The sequence below is a fragment of the Bacillus rossius genome, chromosome 11 (genome assembly GCF_032445375.1).
Source record: "Bacillus rossius redtenbacheri isolate Brsri chromosome 11, Brsri_v3, whole genome shotgun sequence".
NCBI classification, from domain to species: domain Eukaryota; kingdom Metazoa; phylum Arthropoda; class Insecta; order Phasmatodea; family Bacillidae; genus Bacillus; species Bacillus rossius.
In genome coordinates, this window is record NC_086338.1 from 6,962,769 (window position 1) to 6,982,693 (window position 19,925).

Genomic DNA, 19,925 nt, shown 5'->3' on the forward strand with positions numbered 1-19,925 from the left:
TGTCTTTTATCGAACGTGTTTCCGAGGTTTGGATCGTGGTGTCCATGTCATCAGCTTTTTCAGTGACATTGTCAACATTGTTGTAACTTATGTTCGAGAAGCCCCTGCAGACAAAAATAAATTGTTACAGAATTAATTGGGACAATAATTGTACGTTTACGAAGGTTTGACAACGATATGAGGATAGAAATGTTAATTTCAGTAAGTTAAATGTGAAGAAAAATAGTAAGAATGTTAAAAACAAATTAGTATAATTGTTTTGTTTGATAAAAGTATTTTTTATTTTAATTATTTTCCAAAGAATACTAAAATAAACTTGCATTCGGTGATGTTCAGTTGACTGAAGAAACGCTAGTCTCTCTTCTAATGTCCACTTCTTCCCTCGTTTTGCAGGAGTTGCCTCAGATCTAGTTTTGGCCTCACGGTTCCTTCCATCGTATGTGTCCTTTATGTTCTTCTACCTTTTTTTGCAATCAGCAACTGTAAAAAAAATTATTTCAAATTACATTTCGTTTGGCTAAAACAAAAAAATAAAGGTACAATGCTTCAATTAAACAAATATATATTTGTCATATTCTTAATATAAATTTTCTTTTACAGGTTCCTGGCTAGTGGCGAGTCTTATCACACTTTACAGTTTCAGTTCCGAATATCAGTGTCCGAATTAAGCAAGATAGTGAAAACCACTTTAGCAGCACTCAAGAAAAAATTGGTACCAATTTTCTTGCCACCGTTGTCTCCCACAGATTTGGCACAAAAAGCAGAAGAATTTTACAAGAAATGGAATTTTCCAAACTGCGCAGGTGCCATTGATGGAAAACACATTCGGATGTTGTGCCCACAAAAATCCGCCTCCCTCTACTTCAACTATAAAGGATTCTTTTCAGTCGTTCTGGTATCTGTCGTTGACACAAATAGTACATTTATGTATATTGACGTTGGTTTTTGAAAGGTCTTATTTAGTGAAGAACTTTAATGCTGGTACTGTAATGCCACAACCAAACCAGCTACCAAATTCAGACCTTGTGCTACCCTGTGTATTTGTCGGAGACGATGCTTTCTGGGTACATCCAAATATGATGAAACCGTATCCGCGTGAGACTGCGATTGCTGAAAAAACAAAAGCTGTGTTCAATTACGGATTGAGTCGTGCACGCCGAACGTCTGAGAACGCATTTGGTTTACTCTCTCAATTTTTCCGTATTTTTTATACACCTATCAACTTACTTCCTGAAACTGTTGATAATGTAATCATTGTTTGCTGTTGTCTGCACAACATGCTGAGAGACGCATACCTTTCGAAATCTGGAACGGCGAGCTACGAATTAGACCATACAGTAGAGCCTCCAAAAGACAATCTAATTAATGTTGCAAGAGCTGCTCGCTATGCCAATTATGAAGGATTCGCAGTGAGGAATTCATTTGCCACGTACTTCACCAACGCGGGCATTGTTGGTTGGCAAGATCGTCAAGTTAATAGAACTGATGTTTGATTCTACCAAATAATGCTGGGATGCTGTAAGAGTTTAAATTAACATTCCAATATGACCTAACACCACTCATTTCTAAAAAAAATCAACAAATTTGTACATAATAATTTATACAAATATTATTTTATTGTTTTAGGACCAGTTACGGGTGAAACAGTCATCTGTGAGCCTTCTACATCTAAGGTTCTTACGACAGACAACAGTGCACACAGTGAGTCCACAACCTTCGAAGCACGTCCAAAGGATGTTCTTACAGAGTCAGCACCGAAGAACCTGAATGATATAGCCGATATAGGACTCCATGCTGGGAAAAAAATAGATGATTTCACCAAGTGTCTGCTCCTTGAAAAGCCATGACATTCGACAGATGACTATTGCTACCCGTACTCAACACACTCAAAAGGTGAATGGAAAACTGTTAGACGGTATCTTTCTAAATCGCACATTGATAGACGGTATCTTTCTAAATCGCACATTGATAAATACCATTGGCTGGTATACTCTGATAAGGTTTATTTTGTAAATACTGTGCTCTATTTGCAGAAGAAAAAGTTGGACACAACGAAGGTGTCAAAGTTAGCAGACTTGTAACAGAGGCTCTTACAACTTTTAAATACCTCACAGAAAAATATGGCTATTTAGAAACGCACGAAAGAAGTGACTACCAGCGAATTTGTGTTGCATCAGGCAAGGATTTCCTCAGGACATACAAAGCTCCTGAAAAAGAAATTCTAAATCAAAAGTTCTCAGCGACTACTGTTAGATGAAGAAAATCGTGCCAGGCTACGCCCTATAATAGAGACGATTATATTTATGGGGCATCAAAATATCTTTTTTAGAGGTCACAGGGACGATGGGGAACTGTGTTTAGATTCCGAATCGACAGCTGTAAACAACAAAGGTAATTTTAGGGCGTTGCTTAACTTAAGAATTCAGGCAGGGGATACAAAATAAGGGAATATTTACAGAATGCTTCTTCTCGTGATACTTACATCAGGAAGACTACACAAAATGTCCTAATTAATTGCTGTGCAGAAGAAATTTCTAATGTGATTATTGAAAGAATTAAGAATGCTAAGTACTGGTCAATCATTTTTGACGAAACAACAGACAGAGCACATGTCGAGCAAATTATACTCATAGTTATATATGTGTATAACAGCACTGTAAGGGAAGATTTCATATTCTTTGTAGATGAATTTCAATCATTGCGGAATGAACAGGTAGATAATCAAGGCTAAGATATAGTTCGAAAAGAAGTAATATTAACAGGGAATGCTTTAGCCCGGATAGTTATTGACTACACAAAGGACCTTGGTCTTGATTTCAACTACTGTGTTGGTGTTGGAATAAATGGATGTGCAGTTATGACTTCCGAGAAATAAGGTGTTGTGTCAGAAATTCTCCGGGTTGCTACGAATGCCAAAAATGTATCGTGCTACAGTCATGCATTAAATAATTCTATCTCAAAAACATCAAAGGTTCAGAGTGTAAGAAATGCTACAGTTGTTATGAAATAAGTTATTGCTTTCTTCAGTCATTCTGCTAAGAGAAATGCTGTCTTGAAAGCTCATGTAGGCTCCCAACTTATCAGGGTGGCTACCAAACTGTAAAGAATAAATTCCCTGACTTTTCCAGGAAAATCATTTTTATTCCCTGACCATGCCTAACAATCTCATCAATTTTTTTAAGCGTAAAACCTTCTTATTTTCACATATTATAACTAACTTATCAGATAAAATACACAAATATATGTCAAAACAAAATCAGACAAACAATAATAGCTTTTAGAAATTAAAATTTTTCGATTATAGTGTATGTTAAGTGATAATGAACTTGCTAATATTTAGTGAATTATATATAGGTACTAATGATCATACACATTCTTAAGCAATATTAGCAAACAATCTTACTTAAGAGTTTTTATTAGTTTTTCTATGTCTAATTGTAAGGTAACAAATTAAAAGAGTAATGGGTCTTTTTTCTTAATAATGTACGTAATTTTGTTGCCTGTAAATAATAACGCATTTTTTGTTGATTATTTCTAAAACTTAAAAAAAAATTAAAATTTGTATATTTATAAAACTGAATTTTATTCACTAAAATAAACACATCTCATAAATAATATTTCTTTAACTAGCTATAAAATAAATCCTTTTATAAATTAAAATTTTTCGATTATATTATATGTTAAGTGAAGATTAAAAACAACTGTTATATACGCCATTTTACCCAATTATGTAAATTATTGATTTATTTACTCATTTGATGTATAATAACCCAAAAAAGGATAATAGTCTAGGCGTTCACAACACTGATCATTATAAAAAAATAACTACTATAACATACAAAGAAGATCGCCTGCAGTAGCGGTAGCAAAGCGAACGAACTATCTGTGACCTGTCTTCTTTGAATTCGAGATGGGAGCGGACGAACTAAAAGAGCGACCTAGTTCGCACGTGTGTGCTTTTTTTTTTGTTCCCAGTCGTGTAGTACTTCTCTACGTTTTACTTTTCAGATGTACTATTTATTTTATTTTGCTGTCCTCTTTGTGTAAACGTTTTTAATAGGAGCGCTCCCGGTCGCGAACTATTATGCGCAAGTCTAATGATTAGCTACTCTTAATATTTACCTTTCACTTTTCTTATCCTGTATTGGAATTCATTAAAAAAAATGTTTTACTCCATAAAAGTAATGGGCTAAAAATTTGAATATAACCGAATAAACACTTTAACTCATTAATCACCTTTACTCTTAGCTTTCAGCAACGGCAATATTCTTCCCAAGCCCACACGTTCATATCTGATCCCGCGCACATTTTTTTCCCCCCATCTTTGTCTACTACTTCTATTCTCTCCTTTTTATCTTCAGAACAAAGCCCGACTAGCTTAATAAATAATACTGAAAACATGTACACGCCACTATTCAAAACGTTTACACAAAGAGGACAGCAAAATAAAATAAATAGTACATCTGAAAAGTAAAACGTAGAGAAGCACTACACAACAAGACTGGCAACAAAAAAAAGCACTCACGTTTTCATCCCAAAACGTTCGTGTACTTGTACCACAGTTGCCAATAATACGAGAAACAAAAATAAAACTATTTCGGTCATCTCGGTGTACTATGAGCTATAAAACTAGTAAGCATAGAACAATTTGGTACACGTACCATGACTATGGTGGCAATACAATGTATGCGCGCGCACGCCAGCCAGCTGTTATCAGCAACGCAGACACAGCAGAGTTTTTCATGGACCCGCGACATCAAAAATGGCTTCATTAAAATGTCAAACTTCGTATAAAATATAGTATTCAGAATTTCAGTTAATAATTCGCTACATACAATTAACAAATTAACAAAGATTATGAATAATATTAAGCTGTAAAATGCTGCAGCAGGAACTTTAGACAAGATTTAATTTTTTCCCTGACTATTTTAAAAATTTCCTGACTTTTCCATGACTTTTCCCTGCTGGCAAAATTCCCTGACTTTTCCCGGTTTTCCCGGTTGGTCGCCACCCTGCTTATACGCTTGTGTGAAACTCGCTGTGCTGAAAGGCATGATACTGTTATCCTTTTTTTTAATGCCTTGCCAAAAATTGTAGAAGCCTTGGCAGATATCAGCGAGTGGTCCGAATCTGAGTCTGCAAAACAAGCTGTGCTTCATACCAACTCTGTATGCAGCATAGAATTCATTTTTTCATTAATTAGCTTGATCGATGTACTTAAGCATACTCTGCCACTTAGTCGTCACTTACAGTCCCCTTCGCTTGTTTGAGAAGAGCCTCTGTTGCTGTACAGGATACACTGGCTACACTGCGTACACTGATACATGATAGTGAGAAATGTTTTTCAGTATTGCACAAAGATGCCACGTGTACAGCTACTCAGCTAGGAGTTGACCTCACAAAGCCACACCTTGCTGTAAACAAATGCACAGCAAACTACGACACCAACAGCACCGAGGAATTCTACAGGAAATCCATTTACATCCCATTGTTGGAGAATGTCATAACTGACCTGGAGCAACGATTCTCACAGAATTCGTTACAATGTTATGATTTGCGCCTTTTTTTTTGTTGCCTATTTTCATATTGAAGGATGATGACTGTGACTTCGAGTCAAGGATAAGAGCTCTTGTTGATTGTTACAGCCCTCTTCTTCAAGAAGGTGTCCGAGATGGCAGAACTGTTGCTACTGTTCTAGATGGTGAAATGTGTATTTTGAAGGAAAAGTGGAAGAGAGAGAGAGAGAGAGAGAGAGAGAGAGAGAGAGAGAGAGAGAGAGAGAGAGAGAGCAAACAGGGTCACCCATTTCCAGAAACTGTGATTGATGTGATTGACTCTTGCGACATTGATTTATTTCCAACTATTCGACGCTTCTTGGAAATACTTCTCACTTTGCCTATCAGTGTTGCAAGTGCAGAGAGATCTGTCAGCAGCCTACAACTTGTTAAATCATGGCTACGAACGCGAATGACAGAGGAGAGGTTCAATGGCTTGTGTCAGGTTCAATGGCTTGTGTCTGTTATTTTTTCACCGTGATATAAATGTTGATGTTGAAAAAGTTCTAGAACGTTTCTCTAAAGAGGGTAAACGAAGGATCACCCTGGATTTTATTTTGTAATGGGCATGTATTTTCCTAGGATGGTCGCCCAATAGAATCCCAATCAGTATTCAATACAATTGTTTTTGTACTTATATTTATGTGACTAGTAGTGACTCGGTGACTTACAATGTTAGTAGGCTAATATGTACATATTAGACTGTGTAATGTGCATTAAAATGTGGAAATGTACATATTCTGTGAAATTAAAAAGAAGTAAATTTTGAGAATGACTTGTGTTATTGAAACTGAAACCAATAAAACATTTTAATATAATGAATTTCTTGTAGAATTATAAAATCTGAAGGTTGGATGTTATGTGTAGTGTTAGTAGATTAAATACAAATTAAGTAATTTTATTGCATATTTTCTTTAGCTACTCTGAAATACTAGAGTGCCCCCTCCGAAGTGAACCTCTGGATCCGCCACTGCCCACACACCTCCGTCTCTGTGCTGGAAAACTTGTGGTCGCGAATTAAGTGCAACGAGTCGGGTGAATGTTGAGTTTTATTGGCGCCGATATGTACCCTGACAACACATACAAAAAAACAGCACATAGTCCAGCTTTCATGCTGACCAGAACACTGTGTGGCCTGGCCCCGAAATTACAAGTGCGCCGATTAATCCAAAACGCTCTGGGGAGATTTAATTAATTAAGTTACACAGTCTGCCGCTGGGGTAGGCCCGGAAGGTTGATTAAAAAAAGGTTAAAAAAATATTACGACTGCGGATGATAACGGATCGGTTACGAGCAAAGGTTGACGTCGAAGAGGTGCTGAGATGCGCCCTACCCCGCACGGCGAACGGAAGAGACTGCCCCAGGCCCTAGAAGTCATGGCCGCAGGAAAAGCTGAACTTACCGTTAGTAAATTGATATGACAGACTTTCGCGGGGTTTACTAAGGACATGGGATAACCCTAACAAGGAGGAAAAAGGGACGTTTGCGGGTGGTTATGAAATTAGTTGCTAAGTTAAATTCGATCCAATAACAATTTATTGACAAACTTAATAACACCAAAAGGAATTGCATTGATTCTCAAACTGACATAACACTTAAACAAGTCGGGTTCTCGTGAAGACGAACTGCTGATGCAAGTTCGCTCAAGAACAGGAAACGTACGAATTAACGCTACGTGCTCGATTCCTGAACAATTAAAACAAAACAAAACCCTTAATGGTGGCGAGCCGTGCGCTCGTCACAGCTAACGATCAAAACGCCGTCAATTTCAACTACTAAGGCTATACCATTTACAAAGTTACAAGGAACATATCTAATCTCAATATTCTCAATGTTACACGTAACATAAATACAGATAGTTAACACCAGAGGTTACAGTTATATACACGGAACTAGTCGTGTAACGCTGTCAATGTTTATTGGTAGGTTTTATGTTACTCTTCCCCCAGTACCATGTGAAGCTCTCTCCGCATTCCCGTAGTAACGCGTAAGTTCACTGTTTCTTGCGGCTACGATTCTTCGTTACCGGCGGTAGAGTTAGAGTCCAAATTGTGTAGCGATCTGGTCGCTATAGTGTCCTGATAGTGTCGTGATTTTGTCAATACTTCCGCTCGCTCGGCCCCCACGGAGTTTTCTAATGCCCGCCCTCTTTGCCCTTGTGGCTGAACCGTCGTTTTTTGTTAATGTTCGTTCTGAAAGATTTTATGCTGACTCCAGCGACGCTTCCACTTGAACTGTCTATATCCTGGGTTACAACTCGGAGAGGTCTCACCCAGTCGATGTCTTCTCGGTCCTCGGGCGGCTGCAACTCCGCGGCGGTTGACGGTGTAGGCCGGCGAGCGGTGTCGGAGCAGCGAGGCAGCCTGCTGGCTGGATGTCCCAGTTGTTCTACTTATCGATAGTCTGGGCGCATGCCCTTTTATACTTGCAGGTTTCACAGACGAGCTGGAAGAAGAATAGTCTCGTCTATTCGGGGGAAGCCTGCCCAGCTCACTGTGTTGCAGGTGGTATGCCGTGAAAAGTCAGGGGTACAATACTTTGCAAGTGTACGCAGGTACACACGTTACAAGACAATTAATAAACATAATTATTTAAACCTTTTAAAAATTACATGTTAGTTTAGATTTAAGGATTACATATTACAGATATTTAAGTATTACTACATTTTTTAAAAAAGATGCAGTCTTCACTGCTCCAGTTAGGGTGGACACTGAAAGGGTTCGCGCCGGGCGACCGAACACACGCACACACACACACTTGTTGGCGGGAGGTTTGATGGAGAGGGGGTCGGAAGTGGCATGAGGCATATTGGGCTTAGAGAGGGCGTAGCTCTGATCGACATCACGCGTATATTATTGGTATGTTTGAATATAATACTTCTGTAAAAAAAATGTGTAACAGCTATTTGTACTGATGTGTTAAATTACATGTCTTCTTTTGTACCAATGCCCGTTTACTTTTTTTTTTCAATTCTTCATAATGTCATTCCTCCCAAATTTTTAAAGAATGGAATGCCACCCGAAACGATTTGGTGAGCACTGCGGAATCCAGCACGGGTCGACTAGTCTATTTTACTCTGTTGTAGACCTATTTGTTACAAATTATTTTATCATAAAAATTCAGCATAATCAATTTTTCCTCTATTTTGGCGGAGAAAGTAGTAAAAAACGTCTTTAATAAAATTTAAAAAACTTAAATCTAATGTTTTAAAAACCAAATTAGAGTAAAAAAAAACCATAAAATCTTGGCTGAACTTATAATCTAATTGTATGCCCAAAACAATTATGATGCTTTATTTTATATTTTCCTGTGCAAAATCATTTCTTATATCACTAGTGACGATCATTTAGCACCCTAACATAAGGATTTTTGCATGTTGGTAGATATTCTATGTCTTGTTAATTTATCAAGTGTTGGAAAGTTCCATCTCTAGGTTAGAAATTGGAGATCTTAGCCATCAAGGTAAAATTAAATGAACAATTACAAAATACGCTGTGCCTTTGCAGTAATACTTGAAGTTGTATGTGTCTTAAGGGGATGCCATCTTTAGTTCCAACCATTGCTGGTAGAGCACGCAATCGTTAATTCCAGTGGTGACTGCCAGAGGGCACCACATTTAAATTTCAAAATGGATCTGGTAAAGTGTGTCACTCTTGACCATCTTAATTGAAAATTTAATAGTATCAACTGTAAGCATTGTAGAGTGTTTGTTTGAGGTCGCAATTAAAAAGTAAAACTGGGTATAAGGAATCAGCTGCTGGTATAGTATGGCAAACGTTTAACGATTGTTTTTGGAGCCTTGGAGCAGGAAATGTGTTTAATAAAATAAATCGTTGCAGCACTTGGTTATTGACATACTGAATTAGCACTTAGTTGATTCTATATACTTAAGTGTTAATTGTTGTACTAGACTAGTTGCAACTGGTTTTTAGCATATGTTCAGCAACATGCTGACCAAGCATCGATATATGAATTCTTGGGTGGATAGTAGTATAATATAGGTGATTCCAGCGTAGGCATTCGGTTGAGGAGTAACCAGAGAAAGGGTTATGTGCAAGAACGTCACATTTTTCTGCCTTCAAATTCCCCCGAAATTCCCATTATTTTCCTTCTCTCTAAATTATCCCTTTTCCCAGTAAATGTTCCTATTATATCTCCCAATTCTCCAATTGTAGAAGTAGCACCTCCATTGAGACCTCACTTTCCAGCAGCTGCTAACAAGCCTATCAGGGGAGGGAGGGGCTACGAAGGTGTCTTTCTCGGTGACATTGGCATCAACTCGGATTTCTGATATATGACATGGCAGCCGCCATCTTTGTTCGGAAGCTAGCAGCTTCACTGGCGCTGTTTTATTTATTTACTTTAAAATTGGTATGGAGACACATATTTACCTAAATGTCACTGGAGAAAAAATTGTATATTCAGCTCATAAAATCTTGCAGAAGTCGATTGTTTGACTAGTTAATAGTAATATAAAATATCGATATATTGGGGTGTATTATTACCACCAACCAGAAAAAAAAGGAAAAATTTGAAAGCAACCAGGTAGGCAAAATGGTTCAGCCCCCCCCCCCCCCCCCGGTCATAAAATTCTGCGTACACTCCTTTTGATATTTAATTTAAAAGTAATATTGGTATTATGAATTATTTTTTATGTGGCTTCGTCGTGTATAATTGAAGGTTTTGTGAGGGTAATGGGAATTAATGCCTTCTATCGTGGTTTCACATATGTTCATAAGTTTAATTGTGTTTGATTAGGGCAACTTTTGAAATAGGTTCATCGACGAAGCCATTATCAAACAGTTTCTCAGATAGGTCACGAAAAAAACTTAGATGGTTAATGTTTTCCGATTTACTTGTAAATAAATCAACGGACCGAAATACCTGAGGTAAAATCCTGGCCCGGGAATGTTGATTGAGATTTTTCAATGACTCATACCCATCGAGATTCTTCCAACACCTCATTCTCGGAACAATGCCAATAAAGAAAGGGAAATAAGCGCAGTTCAGGTTATAGTAGGAAATGAAAAGACCAAGCAGAGCCAATGGACACAGCTTTATTTGCAGCATGCGACGGCTCGTGTGCACAGTTGCGAGGCTGGCCGCGAGCGGCGCTAGTTGCTGGTGTCGGAGCCCAGGAAGCGCCTGTACGCCGTCCCACCGCTGTCGCCGTCCTCCGCCGTCTGGTAGTTTACAGCGCTGGCGTCGCCCAGCAGGGCACCCTGCGGGCAAGCACGCAGCTTTAGTAGGGGGAGCACGGGAGTTCTGGCTCATTCTGTACTCGACACTAAATGATCCAGTCAGAACACCCCTCCCTTCACGTCTTGGGACACAGAGATTAGGTAAATATACAGATAGAGCACAAGGTCCGATTCTAGACGATGAGGCTTAAGTCAGAAGGGGAGGAGGTTTCAGTGTACTGCACGTACCAATATGGCGGCCATTTACAAATGTATCATTTGTACCTGTATTGGAGGTTTGATTGGAGAAAAATTTCAACAACTCATATCATTACCTTTGTATTATGAAGATTCGTTTTGGACTCAATATATTGTTACGATTTTACTGGGGGTTCGTAAATAATAGCCCAATTAATGATTTTATTACACTACAGAGTTTTATTGATGGCCACTACTTATGTCACTTACAATTAATCTTATAAAATGGAAAATAATCAATTACACTTAAAAAAATGTTGCTTCCCTAGTCACTCGTTTTCACACACCGCACACCTCGCTGGGCCGCAGCTCTGGCACAACTCTCGCCTCAGCACCCCTCGCGGATTTCTGTCGCAGGACTCCGTCGCCACACTCCGCTGCCGCCGTCGCAGCTCCCTTCGCCGAGATCCCACTCGACGCCTAGCTCGGAACTTCGCTCGGGACTCCGCCGCGCCCGCGACACTATCACCCGGAACTGAACTCTTCGCCATGGAACCTTCGTCCAGGGACTTCGCAGTTCTTTCGCCCGGAAACCCCGCCGCGGGAAAACTCCCGACCGAACTCTCTCTCTGAACTCTGAGGCCGGCGTCCCCCGGCTTTTATATCCGCCGAGACACCTTCCAGAACTCCCGCGCGCGGCTGGGGCCAGTCGCGTCATTCCGAGCCGACCCGAAGGCAGAAATCTCTCGAAACACGTGTCGGCGGCTCGCGTAACTCCGCAGCTGACAGGTTTCGGATGTCAAACTAACAGCGCCGCACGGGGAGCGGAAGCGACGACCCAGGTTCGCACGGCACATCTCATGTTACAAAGGCATGTGATATCAGCCCAGCTAGCTCTGCACCTGCGCGTGACACGGCCTTGTTCACGTTCGTAACAATTTTATGTAAACATATTAACCAGTGATATTTTTATATAATTTTCTTCCGAACAGTGTAACCATAGTCGTTAATAAAAGTAGGCTAGACTAGCCAACACAAATATAAACCAACGTCCGCCATATTGGTATGTAAAATCAGAAAAAAATGGGGGGGGGGGGGAAGGCAACATGTCTGATGACTAATGCTCCATCTGTATCCTTTCGTAATCACTGCTTGGTCATGCTAGTATCATCTGCAGTCGGTAGACATCTTGGGTGATGTCACTGTTGATACAGATAATTGCAGGTAGGTGTGATCGATTATATTTATTTGGTACAAAAACCCTGAGTACAGTACCTTGGGATCGAACGATCATTTTAAAGGTCCATCTCTAGGTTAGAAAGTGGAGATCTTAGCCAACAAGCTAAGATTTAATTAATAATTAATGAAATAAACAACGAATATATGCTTTAAAATACCAAAATATGATATGCCTTTGCAGTAATACTTGAATAATTTAAGTTATGTCTTCTAGAGGGCACCATCTTTAGTTCCAACCATTGGTGGTAGAGCATGCAATCGTTAATTCCAGTGGTGAATGCCAAAGGGCACTAAATTTAAATTTTAAAGCGGATCTGGTAATGTGTCACGTTACTCTCGACCATCTTAATTGAAAGTCTGCTGCTAGATATCACTCTATACTACCTGCCATTGTGGAAACTGGTTCAATAAGCTGTATTTTATGGAAGTGACTTATTAAAGATATTTTTAATTTTCACTTATTAAACATTTCCAAGCTAGGTCAAGTATGTACCATTACCGCAATATTTCGGGTGTTGCAGGTTGGAGATTTAAAGATAGAAAGTGACACTAACAACTTCACAGCATACAATTTCCGTAACATTAGGTACTCACTCCATTGGTATCAGCGGATCAAAAATGTCCATGGCTTGCAGTATTACATCCACATCTTATGGCATAGCATGTTGAAGTCATAGTTCCTTGTCTAGTTATTGTGATACTAACTATATATTGGTATTACTCTTAGAAGGTAAAAATAAAATTTGCAAATTTTTGTTATTTTAATTTTATGTATTAACTTATAAGTAATATGAGAAAAATTATATATATGAATGATTGAGTTGGCAATAGTTTTGGGGTCTAGGGGCCAAGGTACGGTACATTACATCTGCATATTCCTTAAATAGCAAGATGGTAACAACTGTAATAGTTAATTATTACTTGTTACAACTCTACCTACAAACCAGCACAACGGCGCAGTACTGTCCGGGCTGGTGTGAGCCCTGCCCGCCCCTCCACTGACCTGAGGGCGGCGCCCCACAGCGGCCAGCAGCGGGCAGTACAGCACCGTGACAGCTCCCAGGCCGCGCATCAGCCTACTGCCCGGGCTGGTGTGAGCCCTGCCCGCCCCTCCACTGACCTGAGGGCGGCGCCCCACAGCGGCCAGCAGCGGGCAGTACAGCACCGTGACAGCTCCCAGGCCGCGCATCAGCCTACTGCCCGGGCTGGTGTGAGCCCTGCCCGCCCCTCCACTGACCTGAGGGCGGCGCCCCACAGCGGCCAGCAGCGGGCAGTACAGCACCGTGACAGCTCCCAGGCCGCGCATCAACCTACTGCCCGGGCTGGTGTGAGCCCTGCCCGCCCCTCCACTGAACTGAGGGCGGCGCCCCACAGCGGCCAGCCGCGGGCAATACAGCACCGTGACAGCTCCCAGGCCGCGCATCAGCCTACTGTCCGGGCTGGTGTGAGCCCTGCCCGCCCCTCCACTGACCTGGGGGCGGCGCCCCACAGCGGCCAGCAGCGGGCAGTACAGCACCGTGACAGCTCCCAGGCCGCGCATCAGCCTACTGTCCGGGCTGGTGTGAGCCCTGCCCGCCCCTCCACTGACCTGAGGGCGGCGCCCCACAGCGGCCAGCAGCGGGCAGTACAGCACCGTGACAGCTCCCAGGCCGCGCATCAGCCTACTGTCCGGGCTGGTGTGAGCCCTGCCCGCCCCTCCACTGACCTGAGGGCGGCGCCCCACAGCGGCCAGCAGCGGGCAGTACAGCACCGTGACAGCTCCCAGGCCGCGCATCAGCCTACTGTCCGGGCTGGTGTGAGCCCTGCCCGCCCCTCCACTGACCTGGGGGCGGCGCCCCACAGCGGCCAGCAGCGGGCAGTACAGCACCGTGACAGCTCCCAGGCCGCGCATCAGCCTACTGTCCGGGCTGGTGTGAGCCCTGCCCGCCCCTCCACTGACCTGAGGGCGGCGCCCCACAGCGGCCAGCAGCGGGCAGTACAGCACCGTGACAGCTCCCAGGCCGCGCATCAGCCTACTGTCCGGGCTGGTGTGAGCCCTGCCCGCCCCTCCACTGACCTGGGGGCGGCGCCCCACAGCGGCCAGCAGCGGGCAGTACAGCACCGTGACAGCTCCCAGGCCGCGCATCAGCCTACTGTCCGGGCTGGTGTGAGCCCTGCCCGCCCCTCCACTGACCTGAGGGCGGCGCCCCACAGCGGCCAGCAGCGGGCAGTACAGCACCGTGACAGCTCCCAGGCCGCGCATCAGCCTACTGTCCGGGCTGGTGTGAGCCCTGCCCGCCCCTCCACTGACCTGAGGGCGGCGCCCCACAGCGGCCAGCAGCGGGCAGTACAGCACCGTGACAGCTCCCAGGCCGCGCATCAGCCTACTGTCCGGGCTGGTGTGAGCCCTGCCCGCCCCTCCACTGAACTGGGGGGGGCGCCCCACAGCGGCCAGCAGCGGGCAGTACAGCACCGTGACAGCTCCCAGGCCGCGCATCAGCCTACTGTCCGGGCTGGGGTGAGCCCTGCCCGCCCCTCCACTGACCTGAGGGCGGCGCCCCACAGCGGCCAGCAGCGGGCAGTACAGCACCGTGACAGCTCCCAGGCCGCGCATCAACCTACTGTCCGGGCTGGTGTGAGCCCTGCCCGCCCCTCCACTGACCTGAGGGCGGCGCCCCACAGCGGGCAGTACAGCACCGTGACAGCTCCCAGGCCGCGCATCAACCTACTGTCCGGGCTGGTGTGAGCCCTGCCCGCCCCTCCACTGACCTGAGGGCGGCGCCCCACAGCGGCCAGCAGCGGGCAGTACAGCACCGTGACAGCTCCCAGGCCGCGCATCAACCTACTGTCCGGGCTGGTGTGAGCCCTGCCCGCCCCTCCACTGACCTGAGGGCGGCGCCCCACAGCGGCCAGCAGCGGGCAGTACAGCACCGTGACAGCTCCCAGGCCGCGCATCAACCTACTGTCCGGGCTGGTGTGAGCCCTGCCCGCCCCTCCACTGACCTGAGGGCGGCGCCCCACAGCGGCCAGCAGCGGGCAGTACAGCACCGTGACAGCTCCCAGGCCGCGCATCAACCTACTGTCCGGGCTGGTGTGAGCCCTGCCCGCCCCTCCACTGACCTGAGGGCGGCGCCCCACAGCGGCCAGCAGCGGGCAGTACAGCACCGTGACAGCTCCCAGGCCGCGCATCAGCCCACTGTCCGGGCTGGTGTGAGCCCTGCCCGCCCCTCCACTGACCTGAGGGCGGCGCCCCACAGCGGCCAGCAGCGGGCAGTACAGCACCGTGACAGCTCCCAGGCCGCGCATCAGCCTACTGTCCGGGCTGGTGTGAGCCCTGCCCGCCCCTCCACTGACCTGAGGGCGGCGCCCCACAGCGGCCAGCAGCGGGCAGTACAGCACCGTGACAGCTCCCAGGCCGCGCATCAGCCTACTGTCCGGGCTGGTGTGAGCCCTGCCCGCCCCTCCACTGACCTGAGGGCGGCGCCCCACAGCGGCCAGCAGCGGGCAGTACAGCACCGTGACAGCTCCCAGGCCGCGCATCAGCCTACTGTCCGGGCTGGTGTGAGCCCTGCCCGCCCCTCCACTGACCTGAGGGCGGCGCCCCACAGCGGCCAGCAGCGGGCAGTACAGCACCGTGACAGCTCCCAGGCCGCGCATCAGCCTACTGCCCGGGCTGGTGTGAGCCCTGCCCGCCCCTCCACTGACCTGAGGGCGGCGCCCCACAGCGGCCAGCAGCGGGCAGTACAGCACCGTGACAGCTCCCAGGCCGCGCATCAGCCACGGGAACCCCAGGGCACGCACCAGCTCGCCGCCCGCCAGCGGACCTGCGGCAGTGCAGCCAACATGAACAGAATCATTCGTATTCTAACAGATCCTTAATTTTAGCTTTTAACTGACATTGTTATCGAATATTCACATCCAATCCATTCCATTCAAAATAATTCCATTTTAAATAAAATATTTTTTTCCATTTAATCACCAGTTTATTACAATAATCCAGTACAAATAGTATCACTGATTTTTTTTTAGGTTCTGAAAATCACTCAAAACAAAAAATTATAATTTGAATTTAATGAATATAAAATATGCAGGGAAAAGAAGAGTGAGGGAAATCCGCTTCCTGAGGGAAATCGCCACCCATATAATCGAATGAGATGCATTTTCTGGAGTGAAGTGAATAGGTGAGAGATCTGATGGAAGGAGTTATAAAAATGGTGTGTTAGCGTCTGGTGCGGTTTTGGCTGTGTGGTTTTTTCATCGACGATAAATATTTTTTATGTAGTTTCATCTCATTTCTGGACTCAATTTTTAGCAAGTTAATTGAACTTAAATATTAAATGACACAGTAGGGGAAGGTTCAGTTAAGTTTCCCAAACGGGTAAAGTGGCCACCTTCTTTTTAAGAATCAACCAAGTAGCGCCATCTATCAGTGGCTTATGGAAATTATTCTTTGGCCTACACCATATTGCTCCAGTAAACACACATATATTTTATGACAAAAAAGGGTGGTTTTTGTGGTCTCTAATCTAAGTCGTTTAAACATTGTAATAATTTAATGTGTTCAATCTTAATAAAAAACTATTATTTTATCAGTTAATCCCTCTAATGAACTGTTTATTTCATGGCAAAGGAGAACAATATAACCTCATTTGACATTAAGTCTTTTTTTCGTTGCTTTCAGTTGCAGGTAAAGTGGTCTTGTCTGTAGGTAGTTTAAACAACCTAGCAGGCCACTTCACCCATCTTAGTGCTAAATTTTCCCGTAAATATAAATAATATTTTGTATTGTTTCGGATATGCCAAATACATGTAAACGGACGTCGCAGCAGCAGATGTGGGACCGGTTGCGATGGAAAAATCTATAGGAGCTGTAAGAAATGAAGAAATGTGCTTTCTTAAGGCTAGCAAAGAATTCAACGTTTCTCGATAAACACTCAAATGACATGTAAAAGGAATAAACAAAGAAGCTGTTGAATCATAAAAGTATTAGGGTCTCGCCGTCAAATTTTTAGTCCTGAGCAAGAAGAAGAATTGGTGCAACACATTTTGGACATGGAAAGGCGATTGTAGGGATTACCTTTGCAGGATGTAAGGAGACTTGCCTATAATTTAGCTGAATGCAATAATATAAAACACAATTTCAACAAAGATATTCAAATGGTTGGAAAAGAATGGACGCTTTTAGAATATGTCATTCAGACTGATATTGAGAAGCCCAGAAGCAACCTCTCTTGCTCGAACACAACGATTCAATAAAGTAAGTGTCATTAAATTTTTTGACCTTCTGGAAGAGGTGAGGTCTAAAACAGACTATCTGTAGGAGAAGATGAAGTGTTAGTCTTTTGTTGCACAACACTATATGCCTATTTGAAAATTTTTCTCCAATTCCTAAGCCATGCTCATGAATATCAGTTGGAAAAAGGCCCTTAAGAAAGCAGTACTCTGAGATCACCACTTCCAATCCAATGAAGACTTACTTTGACGAAATCAGTTAGAAGAAATTGTTTAAAAGTAGATCTACTGCTACAGATGAGATGAAGAGAAAATCATCCAGCAAACAATTAGGACAGGTCATGAAGACACGCAAAAAAAGGTCTTATGCTGGAATCATCATCGTCTTCAAATGAGGAAGATAAGATGAAAATAAAATTGTGTGACCACAATGAGGATGACGATCTGGACCCAGTACAGTTTGGTGTGATGTCAACGTGAGCATTACATGCAACGATTTCGGAAAAAAATAATGAGTTATTTATTTCAATTTGTAATACGTCCACCAACAGATTGTAAACTTTTCAGGTGGGCACGACACAGAAAAAGGTACAAAGGATATTGTAGTCCCTACAGACATGCAAGTGCCAGACCCATGTAAGTGTGTGGGTAGGCATCACCTGCAACGAAATAAATCAAACAGGTGAACACTACCAGCAAATAGCCAAATTGACATTAGCAGGCACCCCATACCTGCAGGTACCACAGCATACAAGACAAACACAAAGGACAATACAATATAAAACTATACAACATAAGAACATGCAAATAGATTAAAATATCAAAAGATAATATGAAATACAACAAAAGAAAACTCGACGAAATTATAAACAATTTTTTGCAAGAGAATTTAGTAAATATGTTATACAAATTGGAGGCAGATTATGGTAATTAAAAGAGAAAAGAAAACCAGTAAGTTTACATTATAAGTTACTAAGCGGATACCATATTACATAGAATTGTGATAAGAAATATAAATAGTTACATATTTCCTATTAAACAAAGCCTGATTAAAGTTTATTATTTAAGTAAACAAATTACACAATATTTTAAGTATAATTTGCTGTTTTTCTATGTCGTTGAAGTTATTAATTAATTTGTATAAAATACTACCAAGTAATATTTGAAAACGACTATTAAATTGAGGTTCTCTGAGCCCAGAGATTCAAGGAGATAAAGGGTTTATTTTAGAACTATAGCAAGTTACCTTCGGCCAAAGAGAGAGAGTCTAGTAGCTTTCTCAGGGTGGCTAGCAACCGGGAAAAGTCAGGAAATTTTTGTGATTTTTGTGATGCCTGGAAAAGTCAGGGAATAATATTAAAAAATGTAAATCCATAACTTACTAAACAGACGTTTCTCCATTTCTGCAGTGGTGTAGTAACGCGTACCAATTTCTTGGTATACATACCAGTTTTATGACTTGATGTAAGTTTTTGGACATACGCCATTGCTAAGAACTTTTTCTGTTGAAGAAAAACTAATAAATAAAATAAATAAATAAAAATAAAAATACTCAAAAAAAGATACAAAAAACACACAAAATTAAGCAAACAATTGCTGTTGTCAACAAGGATATGAACACCACAAAATATTCCGAAACAGGAATATGGTCAGCAAACAAAGAAAAAACAAAGAAAAATGTACTAAGAGAACGAAAAAATCCCCACAAATGATGACAACACAAAAATATTGAAACCCAAAATAATTCAGCACAACAGTTGAAGCGAGACAAAAAACATGACAAAACGAAAAAACAAACAAATACAATAGTTTTACCTAAACAGAAACAAGCGACGTTTCGGGAACTGCTATCTGCTCCCGTCCTCAGGCAGAGACGCACATGGTACGGAAACACAGGTGCGACTGAGAAGGGGCTGGAAAATGAGGGTATTTATCAGAGAAAGGGCTACATCTTGCTCAGCCAATGACAGACGAGCTGTCTCCCCATTGGCTGTGCACCATGTAGTTAAAGCGGATTGGTTATGGTGGGTTGAGTATTGGCTATTGTTTTGTGCTGCAGGGATGTTTCTCTCTTTATCAAAGGGATCCACATATTTTTTAATTCAATGCTCTGCTGGCTGAAAATATTTTTATTGCTAATAATGAAGGCTGATTCTTTGATTTTCCTCTTTATTTTATCGGATTCCTGTATGAGTGGTGTGGAGTCTTCCCAGAGAATTTTGTGGCTATTTTCCCATGTATGTTCAGCAAGTCTGGATTTTAGGGTTTCACCCTTCTTGCAGTTGTTTTTGTGTTCTTTGATTCGGGTGGATAGAGCTCTGCCAGTTTCACCTATGTACATGTGGCCACATTCACAGGGGATTTGATACACACAGTTGTGAGTTTGTAATTTTTCTGTGGCTGGTTTCACCTTGGTAACAATACTTTTAATAGTAGTTTTAGAACGGAATGCTGTTTGAAGTCCATATTTATTTCCTAGGCGTCTTATTTTTTCTGAAAGCCCTTGAACATATGGAATAACTAGGGTTCCTGCAGGTTTCTC

General features: G+C 43.0%; 1 protein-coding gene across 1 annotated transcript in view; it reads right to left on the reverse strand.

Moving 5' to 3' along the window:
• Positions 1-10,464: 10,464 nt before the first annotated feature.
• The window catches only part of LOC134536616 (synaptic vesicular amine transporter-like), a 238,077-nt gene continuing 228,616 nt past the window's right edge, over positions 10,465-19,925 (reverse strand). The window contains exons 9-10 of the mRNA XM_063376409.1: positions 15,857-15,975; positions 10,465-10,777 (exon numbers count right to left, since the gene is read on the reverse strand). Coding sequence (XP_063232479.1) covers positions 10,670-10,777; positions 15,857-15,975 — 227 coding nt within the window. The 3' untranslated portion in view covers positions 10,465-10,669. The remainder of the gene's footprint in view (positions 10,778-15,856; positions 15,976-19,925) is intronic.